Source organism: Dipodomys merriami, unplaced genomic scaffold, assembly GCF_024711535.1.
Source record: "Dipodomys merriami isolate MVZ:Mamm:240054 unplaced genomic scaffold, mDipMer1.0.p SCAF_1093, whole genome shotgun sequence".
In the NCBI taxonomy this organism is placed as follows: domain Eukaryota; kingdom Metazoa; phylum Chordata; class Mammalia; order Rodentia; family Heteromyidae; genus Dipodomys; species Dipodomys merriami.
In genome coordinates, this window is record NW_027202375.1 from 135,920 (window position 1) to 154,542 (window position 18,623).

Here is an 18,623-nt window from a genome sequence, read left to right on the forward strand (position 1 = left end):
AACAATATATCCGGGTGAAGCCAGGCCTTGCCACCATGTGGTGGGGCAATGTAGTCAATGTGGTGCAGGTCTGAAAAGAGAGGAAGAATGGTCAGGAGGCCAGCAAGAAGCTTAAGGAGGGAAAGAAGGGAGGCAGGGAGGAAGACAAGGGCATGACAAGTGGCCACTGTTGAGGCTGGGTGTGGCCCCCTGGAAACGTTGGGCCCTAGCATCTCCCCAGACAGCACCAAGCCCCACGCCTTGCAGGGCTGCTGGCTGGGCAGTTAGTGAGTAAGTGTGCCACAAGGTTTGTAGGAGGAGAGGTGATGGTGAGGCCAGGATTGCCTCCGAGTCTAGAGAGAGGGTTCTGGGTCTGGGGAGTCCTCCCGCCTGCCCCTGGGGAAGGAGGACGAGGGCACAGTAGGTGACTCACAGGCCTTGGCTGGTCAGGGCGAACCACCACAGGGCTACGCAATGGCAGCGACAGCTGCATGCACGAGCACCCTGTGGTACAGCTCCCTATGGGCATCAGGAGCCCATCCTTCCGTCTACACGGACTGTGGCTGTGGAACCAGTTCCGGCTCAGCAAACCGAGGTAGGGGTGGCAGTCATCCACCAAGCACCTGGAGGAAACGGCAGTCAAAGAGGCCACAGCAGACTGAGGGTCCTGGCAGTTCTTGCTCCACACCCACCCTCCCAGCTGCCCGGGTGATTGCCTGGATGAGCTGTGGCTTGCCCGTGGCAGCCAGTGCCTTGCAGGATGAGGCTCACCTGGTCACAGGCAGGGCCTCTTGACTGGAGCACAGTGCCTCCCTTGGTCCCAAAGATCCCTGGCTGTGCAGAGGGGCCGGTGCCCGGTATTCAATGCCCTGCAAAGACGGTGTCATCATGCACATTTGCCATAGGTTGTACAAATCCTCTCTGCTCCAGACCGGCATAATGTTTTCAGCCTGGGGAGACCGCAGAGTTGTTTGGTTTTTCAAAGAAGCTATAATCAACCTGCTCGAGGCTTGGGGGTGAGCTAGAACTCAGAAAAAACTCCCTGCCGTAGGAAGGCGTGGGAAAGGCAGGCATGTGTTCCCTCTCTCTGTCTCTATCTCTGTTTGTCTGTCTCTGTCGCTGTCTCTCTGTCTCAGTCTCTGTCTTTGTCTCGCTCTCTCTCTCTCTCTCTGTCTCTCTTTCTCTGTCTTTCGAACACATACACCCACACCCAGCACACACATGTTCTCCCACTCGCACACCACTAGTCTAGCTGGAATCCACACATACACACACACACACACACACACACACACACACACACACACACACACACACACACACACACACACACTCACACCGGGAGCCTGCAGCTGTAAGTGAGCACTTTGAGTTTGCTTAAAGTGAGCCTCCAGCCTGATGATGAATGGTGAAAGCACACAGAAAGTGCAGAAGCTGTTAGGTCCCTGGCACAAGGGCTGAGAGGCAGTGGGTGAACCCAGGACCAGACAGGAGGGGAAATGTGACAATTGGGCCAAAGCCCAAGAGCTACATAGGTTCACATTTGGGCAGCGAGCCGCTTTCACGTGTGGTGAGTGTCAGAGTTGTGGGTAGGTGTGGTGTGGCTAGAGGGCATGGAGATGGGGGCCTGGATTACATTGGGTGCTGAACTGTTTGGCAGCAGTGTCCCTACCAAGGAAGTGCTGGGGCTGGAGGGTGACACATGACTCTGTCCAAGCCCAGCCCAGTGTGAGTGTGTTGTGTGGGTTGGATGTCCTTGGAGGAACCAACACGCATCAACACTCATCCACATGATTGACAAAGCCAGGGCCTGACAGTGATGCTGTATGTGATGGAGGTCCAGCTGCGGTTGTCCTGAATCATGTCCTGTATGCAGGTCTGCAAAGACAGGGATGGCCAGCAAGAAGCCAGCAAGAAGCATGAAGGTGAAAGTGGGAGGGAGAGAGGGACATGGTGTATGGCCAATGTTGGGGCTGTTTATGGCTGTTTATGGAAGCTTTAGGGACTAGGCACTTCCTGGACAGCAGCGGGCCCCATGGACCGGCAGGGCTGATGCCTGGCCAGTGAGTGTGCCAGTGTGTCCCAGGGCTTGCAGGAGGAGAGGTGATGGTGTGGCCAGAATTGCCTCCTAGAGAGAGGGTTCTGGGTCTGTGTAGACTGTCTGCCTGCCCCCAAAGGAGGAAGGATGAGGGGCCCAGTCCGGGACTCACCGGCTTTGGCTGGTCAGGGCTGATCAATGGCAGCAGCTGCATCAGAGACCATTCTCTGGGAGAGCTCCCGATGGGCATTTGCAGCCCACATTGGCATCCATCTGGCCTGGGGCTAAGGCTCAGCAGCACCCAGCCAGCCACCGAGCACCTGAGGAAAAGGCAAAGGGGCCACAGCACAGTGAAGGTCCTCCAGTGCTTGCTACACACCCACCCTCCCGCCTGCCCAGGAAAGAGTCTCGCTGAGCTGTGGCTTGCCCATGGCAGCCAGAGCCTTGCAGGATGATGCTCACCTGGTCACACTCACAGCCTCTAGCCTGGGGCACAGTGCTTCCATGGGGGCCAAGGAGCCGCGGCTCTGCAGAAGCCCAGGTGTTGGGTCCACAACCCCCTGGGAAGAAGTAATCCTCATTTGCCAGCTCCAAGAAGTTTCCTCCAGGCTCAGGACCAGCAGCCCGTTTTCAGTCTAGGGAGATACAGAATTGCTTGGATTTTCGAAAAAGACGGGAGAACCCCGCTGGAGGCTTGGGGGAGAGCTGGAGCTCAGAACAAACCCCACTGCCTTAGGAGGGCATGGGAAAAGCGGGCATGGGTTTTTTCTCTGTCCCTGTCCCTGTCCCTCCCTCTGTCTCTCTGTCTCTGTCTGTGTCTCTTTCTCTCTCTAACACATACATATACCTGCACACCAGCACACACATGCACTCCTGCTCCCATACACACAGGCTAACTCGAATACACACACACACACACACACACACACACACACAGGACACTGGGAGCCTGCAATAGTATGTGTGTCCTTTAAGTTGCTCGAAGCAAGCCTCCCACATGATGATGGGCAGGGAAAGCCTACCGACGGTGCAGAAGCTGTTAGGTCCCTGGCACAAGGGCTGAGAGGTGGTGGGTGAGCCCAGGAGTAGGCAGGAGGGGACATGTGGCAATGCAGCCAAAGCCCAAGAGCTGCCTAGGTGCACATGTGGGCAGCCAGCCGCTTTCTCGTGTGGTGAGTGTTAGAGTGGTTGGCAAGTGTGGCTAGGGGGCATGGAGCTGGATTACACTGGGTGATGGACTGTTTGGCAGTGGTTTGTCCCTGCCAAGGCAGTACAGGGTCTGCAGTGGGAGCTATTGCTTTGTGGGGCTGGCAGAGACAGCCCTGCATGACTTTGTCCAAGCGCGGCCCAGTGTGAGTGTGATGTGTGGGCTAGATGTCCTTGGAGGAACGGACACACATCCACACTCACCCGGGTGACTGACCAACGCCTGCGCCTGATGGTCCGGGTGTACGTGACGTTGGTCCAGCGGGTGTTGTCCTGGCCTAGGTCCCGTGAGGAGGCCTGCAAAGACAGGGGAGGCCACAGGGTCAGCAAGAAGCGTGAAGGTGAGGATGGGAGGGAGGGAGGGACGTGGTGTGTGGCCGCTGTTGGGGCTGTTTGTGGCTGGGTGGAAGTCTTAGGGACCCGGCCCTCCCTGGACAGCAGTGAGCCCCATGATCTTGCAGGGTTGATGGCTCTTAGGCACTGGCAGGAGCGGGGCAAATGAGAGGAGGGTGGGGACAGCTCAGGAATGTTTCCCTCCTAGACACCCGTGGCAAGGTGCCAAGAGAGAGGGCTCTGGTTCTGACAGGCCCCTGTGCGTTATCAGTCATCCCTGTGCAGACCCCATGGAGGCCCACTGCTGCCCAGGCCTGAGCACAGTCACACCCGGGCCTGGGCAGAAGAGGAAGGACTTGGAGTTGATCAGGGCACTCACGGTGTTAGTCGCAGGCTGGCTGTGGCGAACCTCCCCGGGGCTGAGCAGAGGAAGCGGCGCCTTGGTGGAAGAGAAGCTGTCAGAGCTGTGGCCCTGATAGTCTGGACCAGCCCATGAGCGGTGAACCTCCCCCGGACTGAGTGGAGGCAGTGGTTCATCCGTGGAATTGAGGCTATCAGAGCTGTGGCCCCAACTGTCTGGCCCGGCCCATGGGACAGCCATGTGGTCTCCACGGGGCAGGGCATCCTCTGGGCTCAGGGTACTCACAGTGGTGGGCTGGCCTCGCCGAACCTCTCCAGGACTGAGCAGCGGTGCCGCGGTCATGGGTAGCCCGACAGAGCCCAGGCCTGGTCCGTGACGATCGGCCCGTACGTGGGCCATGGGGCGTTCAGGGCCCGACACATCCCGTGGGCTGTGTGATACGCGTGAACGCCGCCTGCCAAATACTCTTGTTGGCGTGGCGTGTGATCTGGCCCACTGTCTCAGGCGCTGCGGAGCGCTCTGAGCACGAGGAGCCTCGTGGCCACGTTCGGGGTGGTGGCCACGTTCAGGGTGTCTCCCACGGCCTCTAAGCCATGGACAACAGCAGCTAAACATAGTCGCCTTTCCCTCTGTGCAAGAGAAGGCAAGAAGATGCCGTCTCCTCAGTCGAGGGCAACTGGGGTTCTGAGTTCTGTGGCTGTTGGTCGCCAAGGAAGTGAGGTCACGTGACATCACAGGCCCTCCCCCACCCCCCCACTCAGCGATGCCCAGTCCCCATTGACCTCACCAACACATAGGCCCCACGCCCTCTGACCTCTTGACCCTTTACGGCCTTTTGCCTTCATGAGCACACAGTCACGGTGGGAGTCTGGGGGTTGAGGGGCGCGTGACCACCCTTCCCACCTGGCAGGCCGGTGTGCACCCAGGAGACCAAACAAGCTTTCCACTCCACATTTCCCTGGGAATCTGAAGGACCCTATACAAGGGGACATTGTGTTTCTACTCTAATTCTGATTTTTTTTTTTGAGGGGGGTTCCTGTCGTGGGGCCTGATCTCTGGGCCTGGGCGCTGTCCCTCAGCTCTTCAGCTCAAGGCTAGCGCTCTACCACTTGAGCCACAGCGCCACTTCCGGCTTTTTTGCCTTTTTGGTTATGTGGTGCTGAGGAATTGAACCCAGGGCCTCATGTCCTTTGGATCAACGGGCTCTCCTTTTCTCTTTGCCCCTCATGGATCCCTGAACAAGACAGCTGCTGGTAGGCCTTTTGTGTGCTTCGGGCCCAAGGAATGGCGTTCCCAACATGTACCCTCCAGGGAAGTTCTCCCCACATTGGACCAGACAGCGGCTGGAGTAGGCCCTTCTTTGTGTGTGCACTCCTCTGCACTCCTGTCCTCTGAAAGTCCATGCCACCCTGGGAGGATTGCTAGGCTTTCTCTTTTGTCTGGTGAGTTCTGTTCTGCCTTTCAATTCCTGTTGGGACACAGAGACTTGTGACTTGAATCAGAGCCTATTAGAACTACTAAGAATACTAGGTCTACTAGCACTACTACTATAACTATTATTATTATTATTATTATTATTCCTCCTGCTACTACTACTACTACTACTACTACTACTACTACTACGCCTCGGAGGGCAGATAAGGAGCCACCAGGGAGGTAAGGAATGAAGACAAGGGCAGATTGACAAGTCCCTTGGCTGCCATGAAGCAGCAGCAGAGGAGTGGGGAGGTCCAGTTAAGGGGAGTGGTTGAGGAATGTGCTTCCTAGTAGACAGTGCCAACTGCTTGGCCACCTGGGAAACCACTGGAAGCCACAGAGTGGAACGCTCTTTGTTTGTTTCATGAGAGGACCTTGTGTGCCTTTTGATCTTTTTCAATAAACTTTAATAAATAAGAGTAGATAAACAGGGGGTCTAGGTACTGAAGGGAGATGATTAGTGATAACCAGGGCAGGTAGGGGTGTGGCAAGGGCTGCTCCAGGTGAAGGCTTCATTGTGGCGTGGTGTGAGAGGCCTTTGGCTGCTTGTTTGTGGTGAAGGCATTGGTCATGCTGGCTTTGGTCTGGCCAGTGGCACTGGCGGAGCGCAGTCAGCAGATGTTAGCACAGCTGGGCTGGAGCTGGCCCCGCAGCTGCAAGAGGAGCAGAGCAGGTATAGAGCCCATGGTGGAGTCGGGACACAGCCCTGCCTGCTGCCTTGCAGACCGAGCTCTGCCCCCTGAGGCGGCCCAAGGTGGATGGAGGTCCCTAAGGCATCCAACAACGGATGGTTCTGGGTCTTTCCCAGATGTCGGGCCTCCTCTCCATACACACACACTGTGCTCCAGATCTGGCCCCCATATACAACACACTCTCCTGTGCCCTTGTACAAGCCTGAGTTGCATGTGACTGTGGGAGTGCACTTGCATGCGTGCACGCTCGCTCAGGCACCTGGGCTCATGGGTGTAAGTAGGACAGGCTATCCCTACCTTGGAAGGAACAGCTCCGGGGCCAGTGTCCCTCACCTGCAGCCTCTGCATCAGTAGGCTCCAGATGATGCAACCAGAAGGGGAGGTTGGGAGTTGGCATCTCCATAGGAGAGAACAATATATCCGGGTGAAGCCAGGCCTTGCCACCATGTGGTGGGGCAATGTAGTCAATGTGGTGCAGGTCTGAAAAGAGAGGAAGAATGGTCAGGAGGCCAGCAAGAAGCTTAAGGAGGGAAAGAAGGGAGGCAGGGAGGAAGACAAGGGCATGACAAGTGGCCACTGTTGAGGCTGGGTGTGGCCCCCTGGAAACGTTGGGCCCTAGCATCTCCCCAGACAGCACCAAGCCCCACGCCTTGCAGGGCTGCTGGCTGGGCAGTTAGTGAGTAAGTGTGCCACAAGGTTTGTAGGAGGAGAGGTGATGGTGAGGCCAGGATTGCCTCCGAGTCTAGAGAGAGGGTTCTGGGTCTGGGGAGTCCTCCCGCCTGCCCCTGGGGAAGGAGGACGAGGGCACAGTAGGTGACTCACAGGCCTTGGCTGGTCAGGGCGAACCACCACAGGGCTACGCAATGGCAGCGACAGCTGCATGCACGAGCACCCTGTGGTACAGCTCCCTATGGGCATCAGGAGCCCATCCTTCCGTCTACACGGACTGTGGCTGTGGAACCAGTTCCGGCTCAGCAAACCGAGGTAGGGGTGGCAGTCATCCACCAAGCACCTGGAGGAAACGGCAGTCAAAGAGGCCACAGCAGACTGAGGGTCCTGGCAGTTCTTGCTCCACACCCACCCTCCCAGCTGCCCGGGTGATTGCCTGGATGAGCTGTGGCTTGCCCGTGGCAGCCAGTGCCTTGCAGGATGAGGCTCACCTGGTCACAGGCAGGGCCTCTTGACTGGAGCACAGTGCCTCCCTTGGTCCCAAAGATCCCTGGCTGTGCAGAGGGGCCGGTGCCCGGTATTCAATGCCCTGCAAAGACGGTGTCATCATGCACATTTGCCATAGGTTGTACAAATCCTCTCTGCTCCAGACCGGCATAATGTTTTCAGCCTGGGGAGACCGCAGAGTTGTTTGGTTTTTCAAAGAAGCTATAATCAACCTGCTCGAGGCTTGGGGGTGAGCTAGAACTCAGAAAAAACTCCCTGCCGTAGGAAGGCGTGGGAAAGGCAGGCATGTGTTCCCTCTCTCTGTCTCTATCTCTGTTTGTCTGTCTCTGTCGCTGTCTCTCTGTCTCAGTCTCTGTCTTTGTCTCGCTCTCTCTCTCTCTCTCTGTCTCTCTTTCTCTGTCTTTCGAACACATACACCCACACCCAGCACACACATGTTCTCCCACTCGCACACCACTAGTCTAGCTGGAATCCACACATACACACACACACACACACACACACACACACACACACACACACACACACACACACACACACACACACACACTCACACCGGGAGCCTGCAGCTGTAAGTGAGCACTTTGAGTTTGCTTAAAGTGAGCCTCCAGCCTGATGATGAATGGTGAAAGCACACAGAAAGTGCAGAAGCTGTTAGGTCCCTGGCACAAGGGCTGAGAGGCAGTGGGTGAACCCAGGACCAGACAGGAGGGGAAATGTGACAATTGGGCCAAAGCCCAAGAGCTACATAGGTTCACATTTGGGCAGCGAGCCGCTTTCACGTGTGGTGAGTGTCAGAGTTGTGGGTAGGTGTGGTGTGGCTAGAGGGCATGGAGATGGGGGCCTGGATTACATTGGGTGCTGAACTGTTTGGCAGCAGTGTCCCTACCAAGGAAGTGCTGGGGCTGGAGGGTGACACATGACTCTGTCCAAGCCCAGCCCAGTGTGAGTGTGTTGTGTGGGTTGGATGTCCTTGGAGGAACCAACACGCATCAACACTCATCCACATGATTGACAAAGCCAGGGCCTGACAGTGATGCTGTATGTGATGGAGGTCCAGCTGCGGTTGTCCTGAATCATGTCCTGTATGCAGGTCTGCAAAGACAGGGATGGCCAGCAAGAAGCCAGCAAGAAGCATGAAGGTGAAAGTGGGAGGGAGAGAGGGACATGGTGTATGGCCAATGTTGGGGCTGTTTATGGCTGTTTATGGAAGCTTTAGGGACTAGGCACTTCCTGGACAGCAGCGGGCCCCATGGACCGGCAGGGCTGATGCCTGGCCAGTGAGTGTGCCAGTGTGTCCCAGGGCTTGCAGGAGGAGAGGTGATGGTGTGGCCAGAATTGCCTCCTAGAGAGAGGGTTCTGGGTCTGTGTAGACTGTCTGCCTGCCCCCAAAGGAGGAAGGATGAGGGGCCCAGTCCGGGACTCACCGGCTTTGGCTGGTCAGGGCTGATCAATGGCAGCAGCTGCATCAGAGACCATTCTCTGGGAGAGCTCCCGATGGGCATTTGCAGCCCACATTGGCATCCATCTGGCCTGGGGCTAAGGCTCAGCAGCACCCAGCCAGCCACCGAGCACCTGAGGAAAAGGCAAAGGGGCCACAGCACAGTGAAGGTCCTCCAGTGCTTGCTACACACCCACCCTCCCGCCTGCCCAGGAAAGAGTCTCGCTGAGCTGTGGCTTGCCCATGGCAGCCAGAGCCTTGCAGGATGATGCTCACCTGGTCACACTCACAGCCTCTAGCCTGGGGCACAGTGCTTCCATGGGGGCCAAGGAGCCGCGGCTCTGCAGAAGCCCAGGTGTTGGGTCCACAACCCCCTGGGAAGAAGTAATCCTCATTTGCCAGCTCCAAGAAGTTTCCTCCAGGCTCAGGACCAGCAGCCCGTTTTCAGTCTAGGGAGATACAGAATTGCTTGGATTTTCGAAAAAGACGGGAGAACCCCGCTGGAGGCTTGGGGGAGAGCTGGAGCTCAGAACAAACCCCACTGCCTTAGGAGGGCATGGGAAAAGCGGGCATGGGTTTTTTCTCTGTCCCTGTCCCTGTCCCTCCCTCTGTCTCTCTGTCTCTGTCTGTGTCTCTTTCTCTCTCTAACACATACATATACCTGCACACCAGCACACACATGCACTCCTGCTCCCATACACACAGGCTAACTCGAATACACACACACACACACACACACACACACACACAGGACACTGGGAGCCTGCAATAGTATGTGTGTCCTTTAAGTTGCTCGAAGCAAGCCTCCCACATGATGATGGGCAGGGAAAGCCTACCGACGGTGCAGAAGCTGTTAGGTCCCTGGCACAAGGGCTGAGAGGTGGTGGGTGAGCCCAGGAGTAGGCAGGAGGGGACATGTGGCAATGCAGCCAAAGCCCAAGAGCTGCCTAGGTGCACATGTGGGCAGCCAGCCGCTTTCTCGTGTGGTGAGTGTTAGAGTGGTTGGCAAGTGTGGCTAGGGGGCATGGAGCTGGATTACACTGGGTGATGGACTGTTTGGCAGTGGTTTGTCCCTGCCAAGGCAGTACAGGGTCTGCAGTGGGAGCTATTGCTTTGTGGGGCTGGCAGAGACAGCCCTGCATGACTTTGTCCAAGCGCGGCCCAGTGTGAGTGTGATGTGTGGGCTAGATGTCCTTGGAGGAACGGACACACATCCACACTCACCCGGGTGACTGACCAACGCCTGCGCCTGATGGTCCGGGTGTACGTGACGTTGGTCCAGCGGGTGTTGTCCTGGCCTAGGTCCCGTGAGGAGGCCTGCAAAGACAGGGGAGGCCACAGGGTCAGCAAGAAGCGTGAAGGTGAGGATGGGAGGGAGGGAGGGACGTGGTGTGTGGCCGCTGTTGGGGCTGTTTGTGGCTGGGTGGAAGTCTTAGGGACCCGGCCCTCCCTGGACAGCAGTGAGCCCCATGATCTTGCAGGGTTGATGGCTCTTAGGCACTGGCAGGAGCGGGGCAAATGAGAGGAGGGTGGGGACAGCTCAGGAATGTTTCCCTCCTAGACACCCGTGGCAAGGTGCCAAGAGAGAGGGCTCTGGTTCTGACAGGCCCCTGTGCGTTATCAGTCATCCCTGTGCAGACCCCATGGAGGCCCACTGCTGCCCAGGCCTGAGCACAGTCACACCCGGGCCTGGGCAGAAGAGGAAGGACTTGGAGTTGATCAGGGCACTCACGGTGTTAGTCGCAGGCTGGCTGTGGCGAACCTCCCCGGGGCTGAGCAGAGGAAGCGGCGCCTTGGTGGAAGAGAAGCTGTCAGAGCTGTGGCCCTGATAGTCTGGACCAGCCCATGAGCGGTGAACCTCCCCCGGACTGAGTGGAGGCAGTGGTTCATCCGTGGAATTGAGGCTATCAGAGCTGTGGCCCCAACTGTCTGGCCCGGCCCATGGGACAGCCATGTGGTCTCCACGGGGCAGGGCATCCTCTGGGCTCAGGGTACTCACAGTGGTGGGCTGGCCTCGCCGAACCTCTCCAGGACTGAGCAGCGGTGCCGCGGTCATGGGTAGCCCGACAGAGCCCAGGCCTGGTCCGTGACGATCGGCCCGTACGTGGGCCATGGGGCGTTCAGGGCCCGACACATCCCGTGGGCTGTGTGATACGCGTGAACGCCGCCTGCCAAATACTCTTGTTGGCGTGGCGTGTGATCTGGCCCACTGTCTCAGGCGCTGCGGAGCGCTCTGAGCACGAGGAGCCTCGTGGCCACGTTCGGGGTGGTGGCCACGTTCAGGGTGTCTCCCACGGCCTCTAAGCCATGGACAACAGCAGCTAAACATAGTCGCCTTTCCCTCTGTGCAAGAGAAGGCAAGAAGATGCCGTCTCCTCAGTCGAGGGCAACTGGGGTTCTGAGTTCTGTGGCTGTTGGTCACCAAGGAAGTGAGGTCACGTGACATCACAGGCCCTCCCCCACCCCCCCACTCAGCGATGCCCAGTCCCCATTGACCTCACCAACCCATAGGCCCCACGCCCTCTGACCTCTTGACCCTTTACGGCCTTTTGCTTTCATGAGCACACAGTTAGTATTGCAAGTGGCTGCATGCAGTCCTGTTTTGCAGGGTCAGGCAGACAGACACAAGGCCAGATCTTTGGAAGTGTTACTGTTTTCATTGTTCTCTTAGATTTTCCCATCATCCCGGGTTCCTGGGAAGGATTGTCTTACCTCTGGGTCTCCTTCAGTTCTTCCTTCACTGTTTTATGTAAGTTCAAAGCCAAGCTGCTTTGGAGATGGGGGAAGGAGGAGCTGAGCCTCAGGTTCCCTTTCCTGTCTTTTGCAGTCCTCAGAGATGGCTCATTTGATCCAAAGCGATTTATCAGAACTTTTGCTCAGATGTAAAGACAAAAAAAGAGCCAGAATGAAACATATTTTTTCTTATAAGGCAACCTGGCTTTTCAGTTAAATTAAATAGCAAGACTTTAATTAATTGCCAAGAATCCTTTGGAACAGACACCAGAGATTCTAAATCACTCTTGGATTTGGAGAGGTCTTTAGTGAGGACTCCTGGTCCTGGGCATGCAGATTTCCATGTGGGAAGGCAGAGAATCCCTCTGCTGCCCAGTCTGTGGAAAAGTTTTCAGAACCACAGAGAAAACAGAGTTTGGATTTCCTCCCTTTAGTAATAATGAGACTGAGTGATTGCTTGCCTGCCTACTTGTCTTCACTCAAGGCTGTGTGTTTCCATATCTTTGTACAGTTACCCAGAGAGGCCACAATGCATAGAGCAATGATGGAGTAATTGGAAAATGTGCATCCCTGTGGTATGTGCTAGTTGCATTATTATTTTTTTCTTCTGATATTGAGGCTAGAAATTGGGGTCTAGACTCTGTCCTGGAGCTTTTTTGCCAAGTGGTAATGCTCTACCTCTTGAGCCACACCTTCACTACCAGCTTTTTGGTGGTTAATTGGAGATGAGAGGTCTCAGAGAATTTCCTGTCCAGGCTGGTTTTGGACCATGATCATTAGATCTCAGCCTCCTGAGTAGCTAGGATTATGGGCACCCCACCATTCCTAGTTTCTGATTGACACTGAGGTTTGAAAAGCAAGGAGAGTTCTGGGGAAGGCCATTGCTCCAACCTCAGCACAATTAGGGATGCTGAGGAGGAAACAAAGATGATCATACAAAGATGTTTCAGAAGGAATTGATCTGATCTGATTTGATTTGAATGGGAAAACGGGGGCCCTGCAACTCCCAAGTGTCAAGGTAGGGACTCTCTCTGCTCTTGTGTGGCTTTATGCACAGCACTGTGGGTTTCTGAGCTCCCACACACAGACAATTGGGCTGCTTCCTCTGAATCCTTCTACTGTTGAATAGTCAGTCTATCATCCCTGGGACCCAGAGCAAAGAAGTCTCCTAGAACAAAGGGCAGTCACTTAGTTCCCTTTCCAGTTGGCTCTGTGTCAGGAAATGACACCACTGGAAAATGATTCAGCCCCGCAGCCAGATTGGCAAGAGCTCACAGTCCTTTTAAAGGAACCATCGTTCCTTCAGGAAAACAGACAGGAAGCATCAAACAGAGGAATTCTTTGTCATCTGTGCTCCCTGCTCCCCACAGCCACCTGTAAGGTCGTGTGTGTGTGTGTGTGTGTGTGTGTGTGTGTGTGTGTGTGTGTGTGTGTGTGTGTGTGTGTGTGTGTGTGTGTGTGTGTGTGTGTGTTTTCTATTTTATTTTAATTTTGTACTGATAATGGGGCTTAAACTCAGGGCCTTGTGCTCTTGCTTGGATTTTATTTTTCTTTTTGGCTAAGGCTAACATTTTCTAGTTACTGAAGTCACACCTCCACTTGGAACAGAGATCATCAACTATCAGCCTCTTGAGTAGCTAGGATTATAGTGATGAGCACCCAATTTTATACGACTTTAAATGTACACAAGATGTACAAAAGTCGAATTGTAATATTCATTCTCTTTATAACTTGCTTTTTTTGTACCTACCAAAAGTTCTATCTGATTAAATATTCCTACCATTGTTTTTATTACCTGTGGATGGTTTACAGCTGTGTATGACTACACTTGTTTATGATCACAGCCATGTATCTTTACAGCTTTACTGACATACAAGGGATTCACAATATAATAATTGGAAGGATATAGACACTGTAATTAGCCATGACCTTATTATAGGACATTTTATATTGTTATTTTTTGAAAGTTTTTCTAATCTGCCTTTTCAGCACTATAACTATCTTTTTTGTTGTCGTTGTTAGTCATGGGGCTTGGGCACTGTCCCTGAACTTCTTTTGCTCAAGGCTAATACTCTACCACTTAAGCCACATTACCACTTCCAGCCTTTTCTGTGTATGTCGTACAGAGGAATTGAGCCCAGGGCTTCATGAATGCTAGGCAAGCACTGTACCACTGAGCCACATTCCCAACCCTCTAATCTGCTTTAACTAAAAGCTAGTGACTCATAGAATTATTTTGAAAAATGGATTGCTTACTCAGAAGGATATACATTTTAAAACTTAAAAAACAAACCAAAAAACATTAAGCTAGACAGGTGCGAGTGGCACATGCCTGTAATCTTACTAACTCAGGAGGCTGGGATCTGAGGATCATAGTGCAAAGCCTTCCTGGGCAGGAAAGTCTGTAAGACTCTTATCTCCAGTTTACCATCAAAAAGTTGGAAGTGGAGCTGAGACTCAAGTGGTAGAAAACTAGCCCTGGGCACAAAAGCTCAGGGATGCTACAGGCCCTGAGTTTAAGTCCTTGGACACACACACACACACGCACACACACACGCACACACACACACACACACATCACATCCACACACATATAAAGGATACAAGACAGTATATATTAGTGCTTATTTCTATTGATACTGATTTTTAAAAAGAGTCTCAGATTAAACTTTTATTATTCCAGTTGTCTTTCACACCAGGTATGTGTGAAAACTACCTTCATTCCCATGCATTGAACTTTGGTGTGCCCTGGTGTCTTGGCCCTTACCTTTGAGAATGGGATTGGAGCCAAGTGTATATTCTTTGAGTACCAAATTTTATCTCTGACCTTGAGTTAGGCCTGGCACAGGCAGGAGGGATGGGGGGTGGGGGGAATGGAGAGGGGGAGAGAACCCCAAGATGTGTGTGACAGTAGGCTTGGCTTTGGTTGGCACTTTTTTGCGAGCCACTGTCAGTGTTCATGGAAATCACTGTTTCTCAGAGGATGCATCTGTTCTGGGAGGTCCAGGATGGGTTAAGTGGCTCTGTCTACTATTTAGCAGCAAAGCCTGACTCACCCGGCAGGTGTTGCATTTCTTAAAGAGGCCATGACCAGCGCCAGCAAACCCCAGACTGAGCCAGAAGATGCTTCTGTGGTCCTGTGTTCTGCCCTAGCTGTGAGGTTGCAGCATCTTTCTAGCTCCCTCTGCTGGGGTGCTAGTATGCTAGGGGTAAAGCATGGGGTAGTCCTGATTGGAGTTGCCCCTCTCTGCCTCTCGGGGGCCCAGCCAGGAATTTCCATCACAGAGGCCCAAGAGGCCAGCCTAGGCAGGCTTTGTCTAAGTCCCCAGAAAATCCCTTTATAGGGCAACCCCTCCCTGGCTAACCTTTGCTGTTGAAAGAGGAACAGTGACATTCATTCCTCAGGCTGGAGCAAGACATTTTTGACCTCTGGGAAACCTTAGCCTTTCTACCAGCTGCAGATTTTCTGCTCACATTTCTTTGTTTTCTTAAAAACATAAACTGTACTTGGAAAGAGACAGAAAGAGGAAGAGGGAACACATGCCACAACAGAACTTTTTCTGAAGTCACAGCAAGGATGTAGGGTTTGGGAATGTGGGAAAACATGTTATTGGGGGAGGGGGAGAGGTGAAAATCCCGGAGTGATTCTTGGTGTCTAAAACAAAGAATTGAATGGCACATGTTGCATGGACATGCCCACATGTGTGCGGTGCACACAAACACACATAAGTAAAAGTTGCAGAGCAAGGAAGAATGTAATACAGAAAACACAGCGTTGAGGGAAATAGCAAGCAGGCTTGTATTCTGTGCTCCTTTAAGAGGAAACATGTGCTTAGCTTTCCAGGATTTGGAGAGTGTCGGGAGTTCTCTGTATGTACAGTGGGCTGATCTTAGGGAAATGAGCAACAGTGACTCACCACACTGGTCGATGGGATCTGCGCATGCACACAGCTGTCATCCCATAGTTTTAAGCACATGTATAAGATGCAGGGCATGTGCAAGAAGCCCTGCATAGGAGCTTGTTGGGCAAAGGTGAGGCTAAGGATGCACAAGGATCTGCTGTGAGGTGGCTTCATCTTGGTTGGAACTGGCCAAAGGTTTCCCTACCACTAGGAAAAATCCCAGCTATTAACTGAGCACTAATCACCCTCAAGATTAAACTGCCGTAGTAGGGGCTTGGAAAGAGGTAGGAGTGGGGCATGACTAGAGAGGGTGTTGGTTTCAGCGTTCTTTCCCTAGGCTTGCCTGCCCACAGTCAGGTGGTTTGCTGTCTGCACTGGTCTCCAGAGGACATGAACACATAGGACCCCATGGATGCTCTGGTCTCAAGCCAGAGCATATCTTTGTAATCCTGGCTTGATATTATGTGTAGAAACTTCCGTTTCCACACCTAAGGAAAATTCACAGGAACAGAGTGGGGAACCTCAAGGTGTCTTTCACCTGCAGATTCCACTCAAGTTTTCACTCACAGGATGGTGTTCTACCACTTGAGGCATGCCTCTAGTCCCCACTCAAGTTGTACAAGTTGTCCTGGGTGCATCTTATGGTCTAACTCCCCCCAATAGTTCAGTCTCCCAGTCTGAAACTCTTTCATAGTTGTTTCTTTCTTGGATGACTTGGACATTTTTTTAAGACCCTAAGTTAGCAGTTTAGTAGATTATTTGTCTGTCTATCTGTCTGTCTGTCTGTCTGTCTGTCTGTCTGCCTGCATGCCTGCCTGTCTGTCTGTTGGTCTGTCTGTCTATCTGTTTGTCTGTCTGTCTATTTGGTGACAATTGTGGGGTTTGAACTCAGGGCCTGGATGCTATCCTTGAACTTTATTTAATCTTTTGTTCAAGGCTAGCTCTTTTCCACTTTAGCCACAGTGCCATTTCTGAGTGGCTTTGGCCCATATTCCTCATATCTCAGCCTCCTGAGTATCTAGGATTACAGGCATGAGCCATTGGTGCCGGGCAAGTAGAATATCTTTCAAGTGGGTTTATTAAAAGATAATTTGTTAAAGATTATTTCCAGAGAAAATACAGATACACATATGAACATGTGTTAAAAGAATTTAGCTATTTGAAATGAGAGAACTAGGCAGAAGTTATAATAGTTTCAAGAAAAAAATCAAAAGACTATAAGTTATATATGGAGGAAAGAAGATGGAGGTGAATTGCAATTGGAGGCCAAACTGGTTTTCTATCATCAGGCAGAAGCCAATTAAATCACTTTCAGAGGGGATGGATAGAGCCAGGGATTGATTCCTTCCTTCCTCCCTTCCTTCCTTCCTTCCTTCCTTCCTTCCTTCCTTCCTTCCTTCCTTCCTTCTACCCTTCCTTCCTTCCTTCCTTCCTTCCTTCCTTCCTTCCTTCCTTCTTTCCTTCCTTCCTTGCTTCCTTCCTTCCTTCCTTCCTTCCTTCCTTCCTTCCTTTCCTTCCTTTCCTTTCTTTCCTTCCTTTCCTTCCTTTCCTTTTTTCCATTGTCTATCCATCATTTATTTGCCCATCCATCTGTTCATCCATCCACCATCCATTCTTTTATTTCCCTCCCTCCCTCCCTTCCTCTCTGACTTCCTTCCTTCCTCCCTTCCTCCCTTCCTCCCTTCCTCCCTTCCATCTTCTGCCTGCTTGCCTGCCTGACTGCCATCTACCTACCTATACATTGTAAAACGGCTCAAAGACAGTGGGACTAGAATCTGATGACCCAGGATGGTATGTTACAGATACTGCAGTTTTGCCATTGAAACATACACATCTTCCTACTGGTTTGTATCATTTTCTCATAACTGGACCCATATTATATCTTTGGCTAGACTTTCACTAGTACCTGTGGGTTCAGATTATTTCTCTTCCACTATGTCCTATTTGTGGCACATAAGTACAACAGGTATTTTAGCAAACTGCAGGGCCTTCTCTTACAAGACCAAGACAGTCAGCTGGCATATTACAAGAGAAAGCTACTCAGTCATTGTTTTAAGTCCTGTTCCTTTGGACTTCTTATTACCCATGGGGGTTTCTCCTCATCAACCATGAACCCAGATTGGTTCAAATAGAGCTACTTGTAAGTAAATGTGATGGCTGGTGTAAGTAATTAGTTTGTTCCTTGTGTTTTTGTTGCTTCCTATCATGATTTAATGCCCATTTATCCCTTTGAATGATGTATTGAAATGCACTGAGTGGCTGAGGAGCAGTTTGGCCCTCCTGGTTCTAATCCTGAGTTTTCTTCCAGATACATGTTTGTATGAATTGACTATTACTGCCTTTAAACATGCTCCTCATGGTTGTTTTTAAATTTTCAGCCAATACCAGAAATTGCAGAAGATTATGAAGCCTTGGTAAGAATATATGATTAAATTATGTTATAATCTTAATACTTCCTTTTTTCCTGTCTGCATAATTAAAACCTGTCCTCTGGCTTACTTTATAACTATGCATCTACATATTTTGAGTAAGTTACTTTTTTCCTTTTTGTTCGATGTTTTTAAAACAGTTTTTTTTTAATGAATCTACTTCCTTGTTTGTTTGTTTTTTTCCCTCGTGGCAGAGAGTATTTATTGTTGGTTACCACTAAATGATTACACAGGCTTTCCTCCCTCTTCCCTTCCCCTATAGCACTTCTGGGTAGAGTTTTGTATATGACTTTAAGCCGAGCTTTCTTCTTTTGTGGCTTATGTGATGTTCAGAGATTGAAGGCTTTGGTTTTTATCAGTGACTCAGAAAGAAGGAAAAGCACTACATCTAAAAAGTATTTGAGACTGATGCATAGATTGAAAAATATTTGTTCTAGATCACTTGTGTGCTGATTCCACTCCTGATAATTCTCCTCTTCCATGTGCTCTTCCTCCTTCTTTTATGTTGCTACTTGAGTTTGAACTTAGGACCTTATGCTGTTGCTTAGCTTCCTTGCTCATAGCTAGTACTTCACCGCTTGAGGCACACCTTCATTTCTGGCTTTTTATTTGTTAATTGGAGATAAAAGTCTCATAGATTTGTCTGCCAGGGCTGGCTTTGAACCGTGATCCTCATATCTCAGCTTAGTGAGTAGCTAGGATTACAGGCATGAGCCTGTAGGATAGCTTTAAAAGTTGCCTTTCCTTTCTTTTCTCCAGTCTGTATTGGGTACATCATTCCATAGAAACATTGGGATGCACTCTGCTCTGAAAAAGTTGGCAGCATAAATTTAGATGCTTGTTTTGAGACTGGCTGG

At 51.8% G+C, this 18,623-nt stretch overlaps 1 protein-coding gene across 1 annotated transcript in view; it reads left to right on the top strand.

Annotated features, from left to right (window-relative positions):
- The window catches only part of LOC138815430 (engulfment and cell motility protein 1-like), a 211,422-nt gene that overhangs the window by 122,396 nt on the left and 70,403 nt on the right, over positions 1-18,623 (top strand). The window contains exon 5 of the mRNA XM_070004844.1: positions 17,716-17,751. Within this exon, the coding sequence (XP_069860945.1) occupies positions 17,716-17,751 (36 nt within the window). The remainder of the gene's footprint in view (positions 1-17,715; positions 17,752-18,623) is intronic.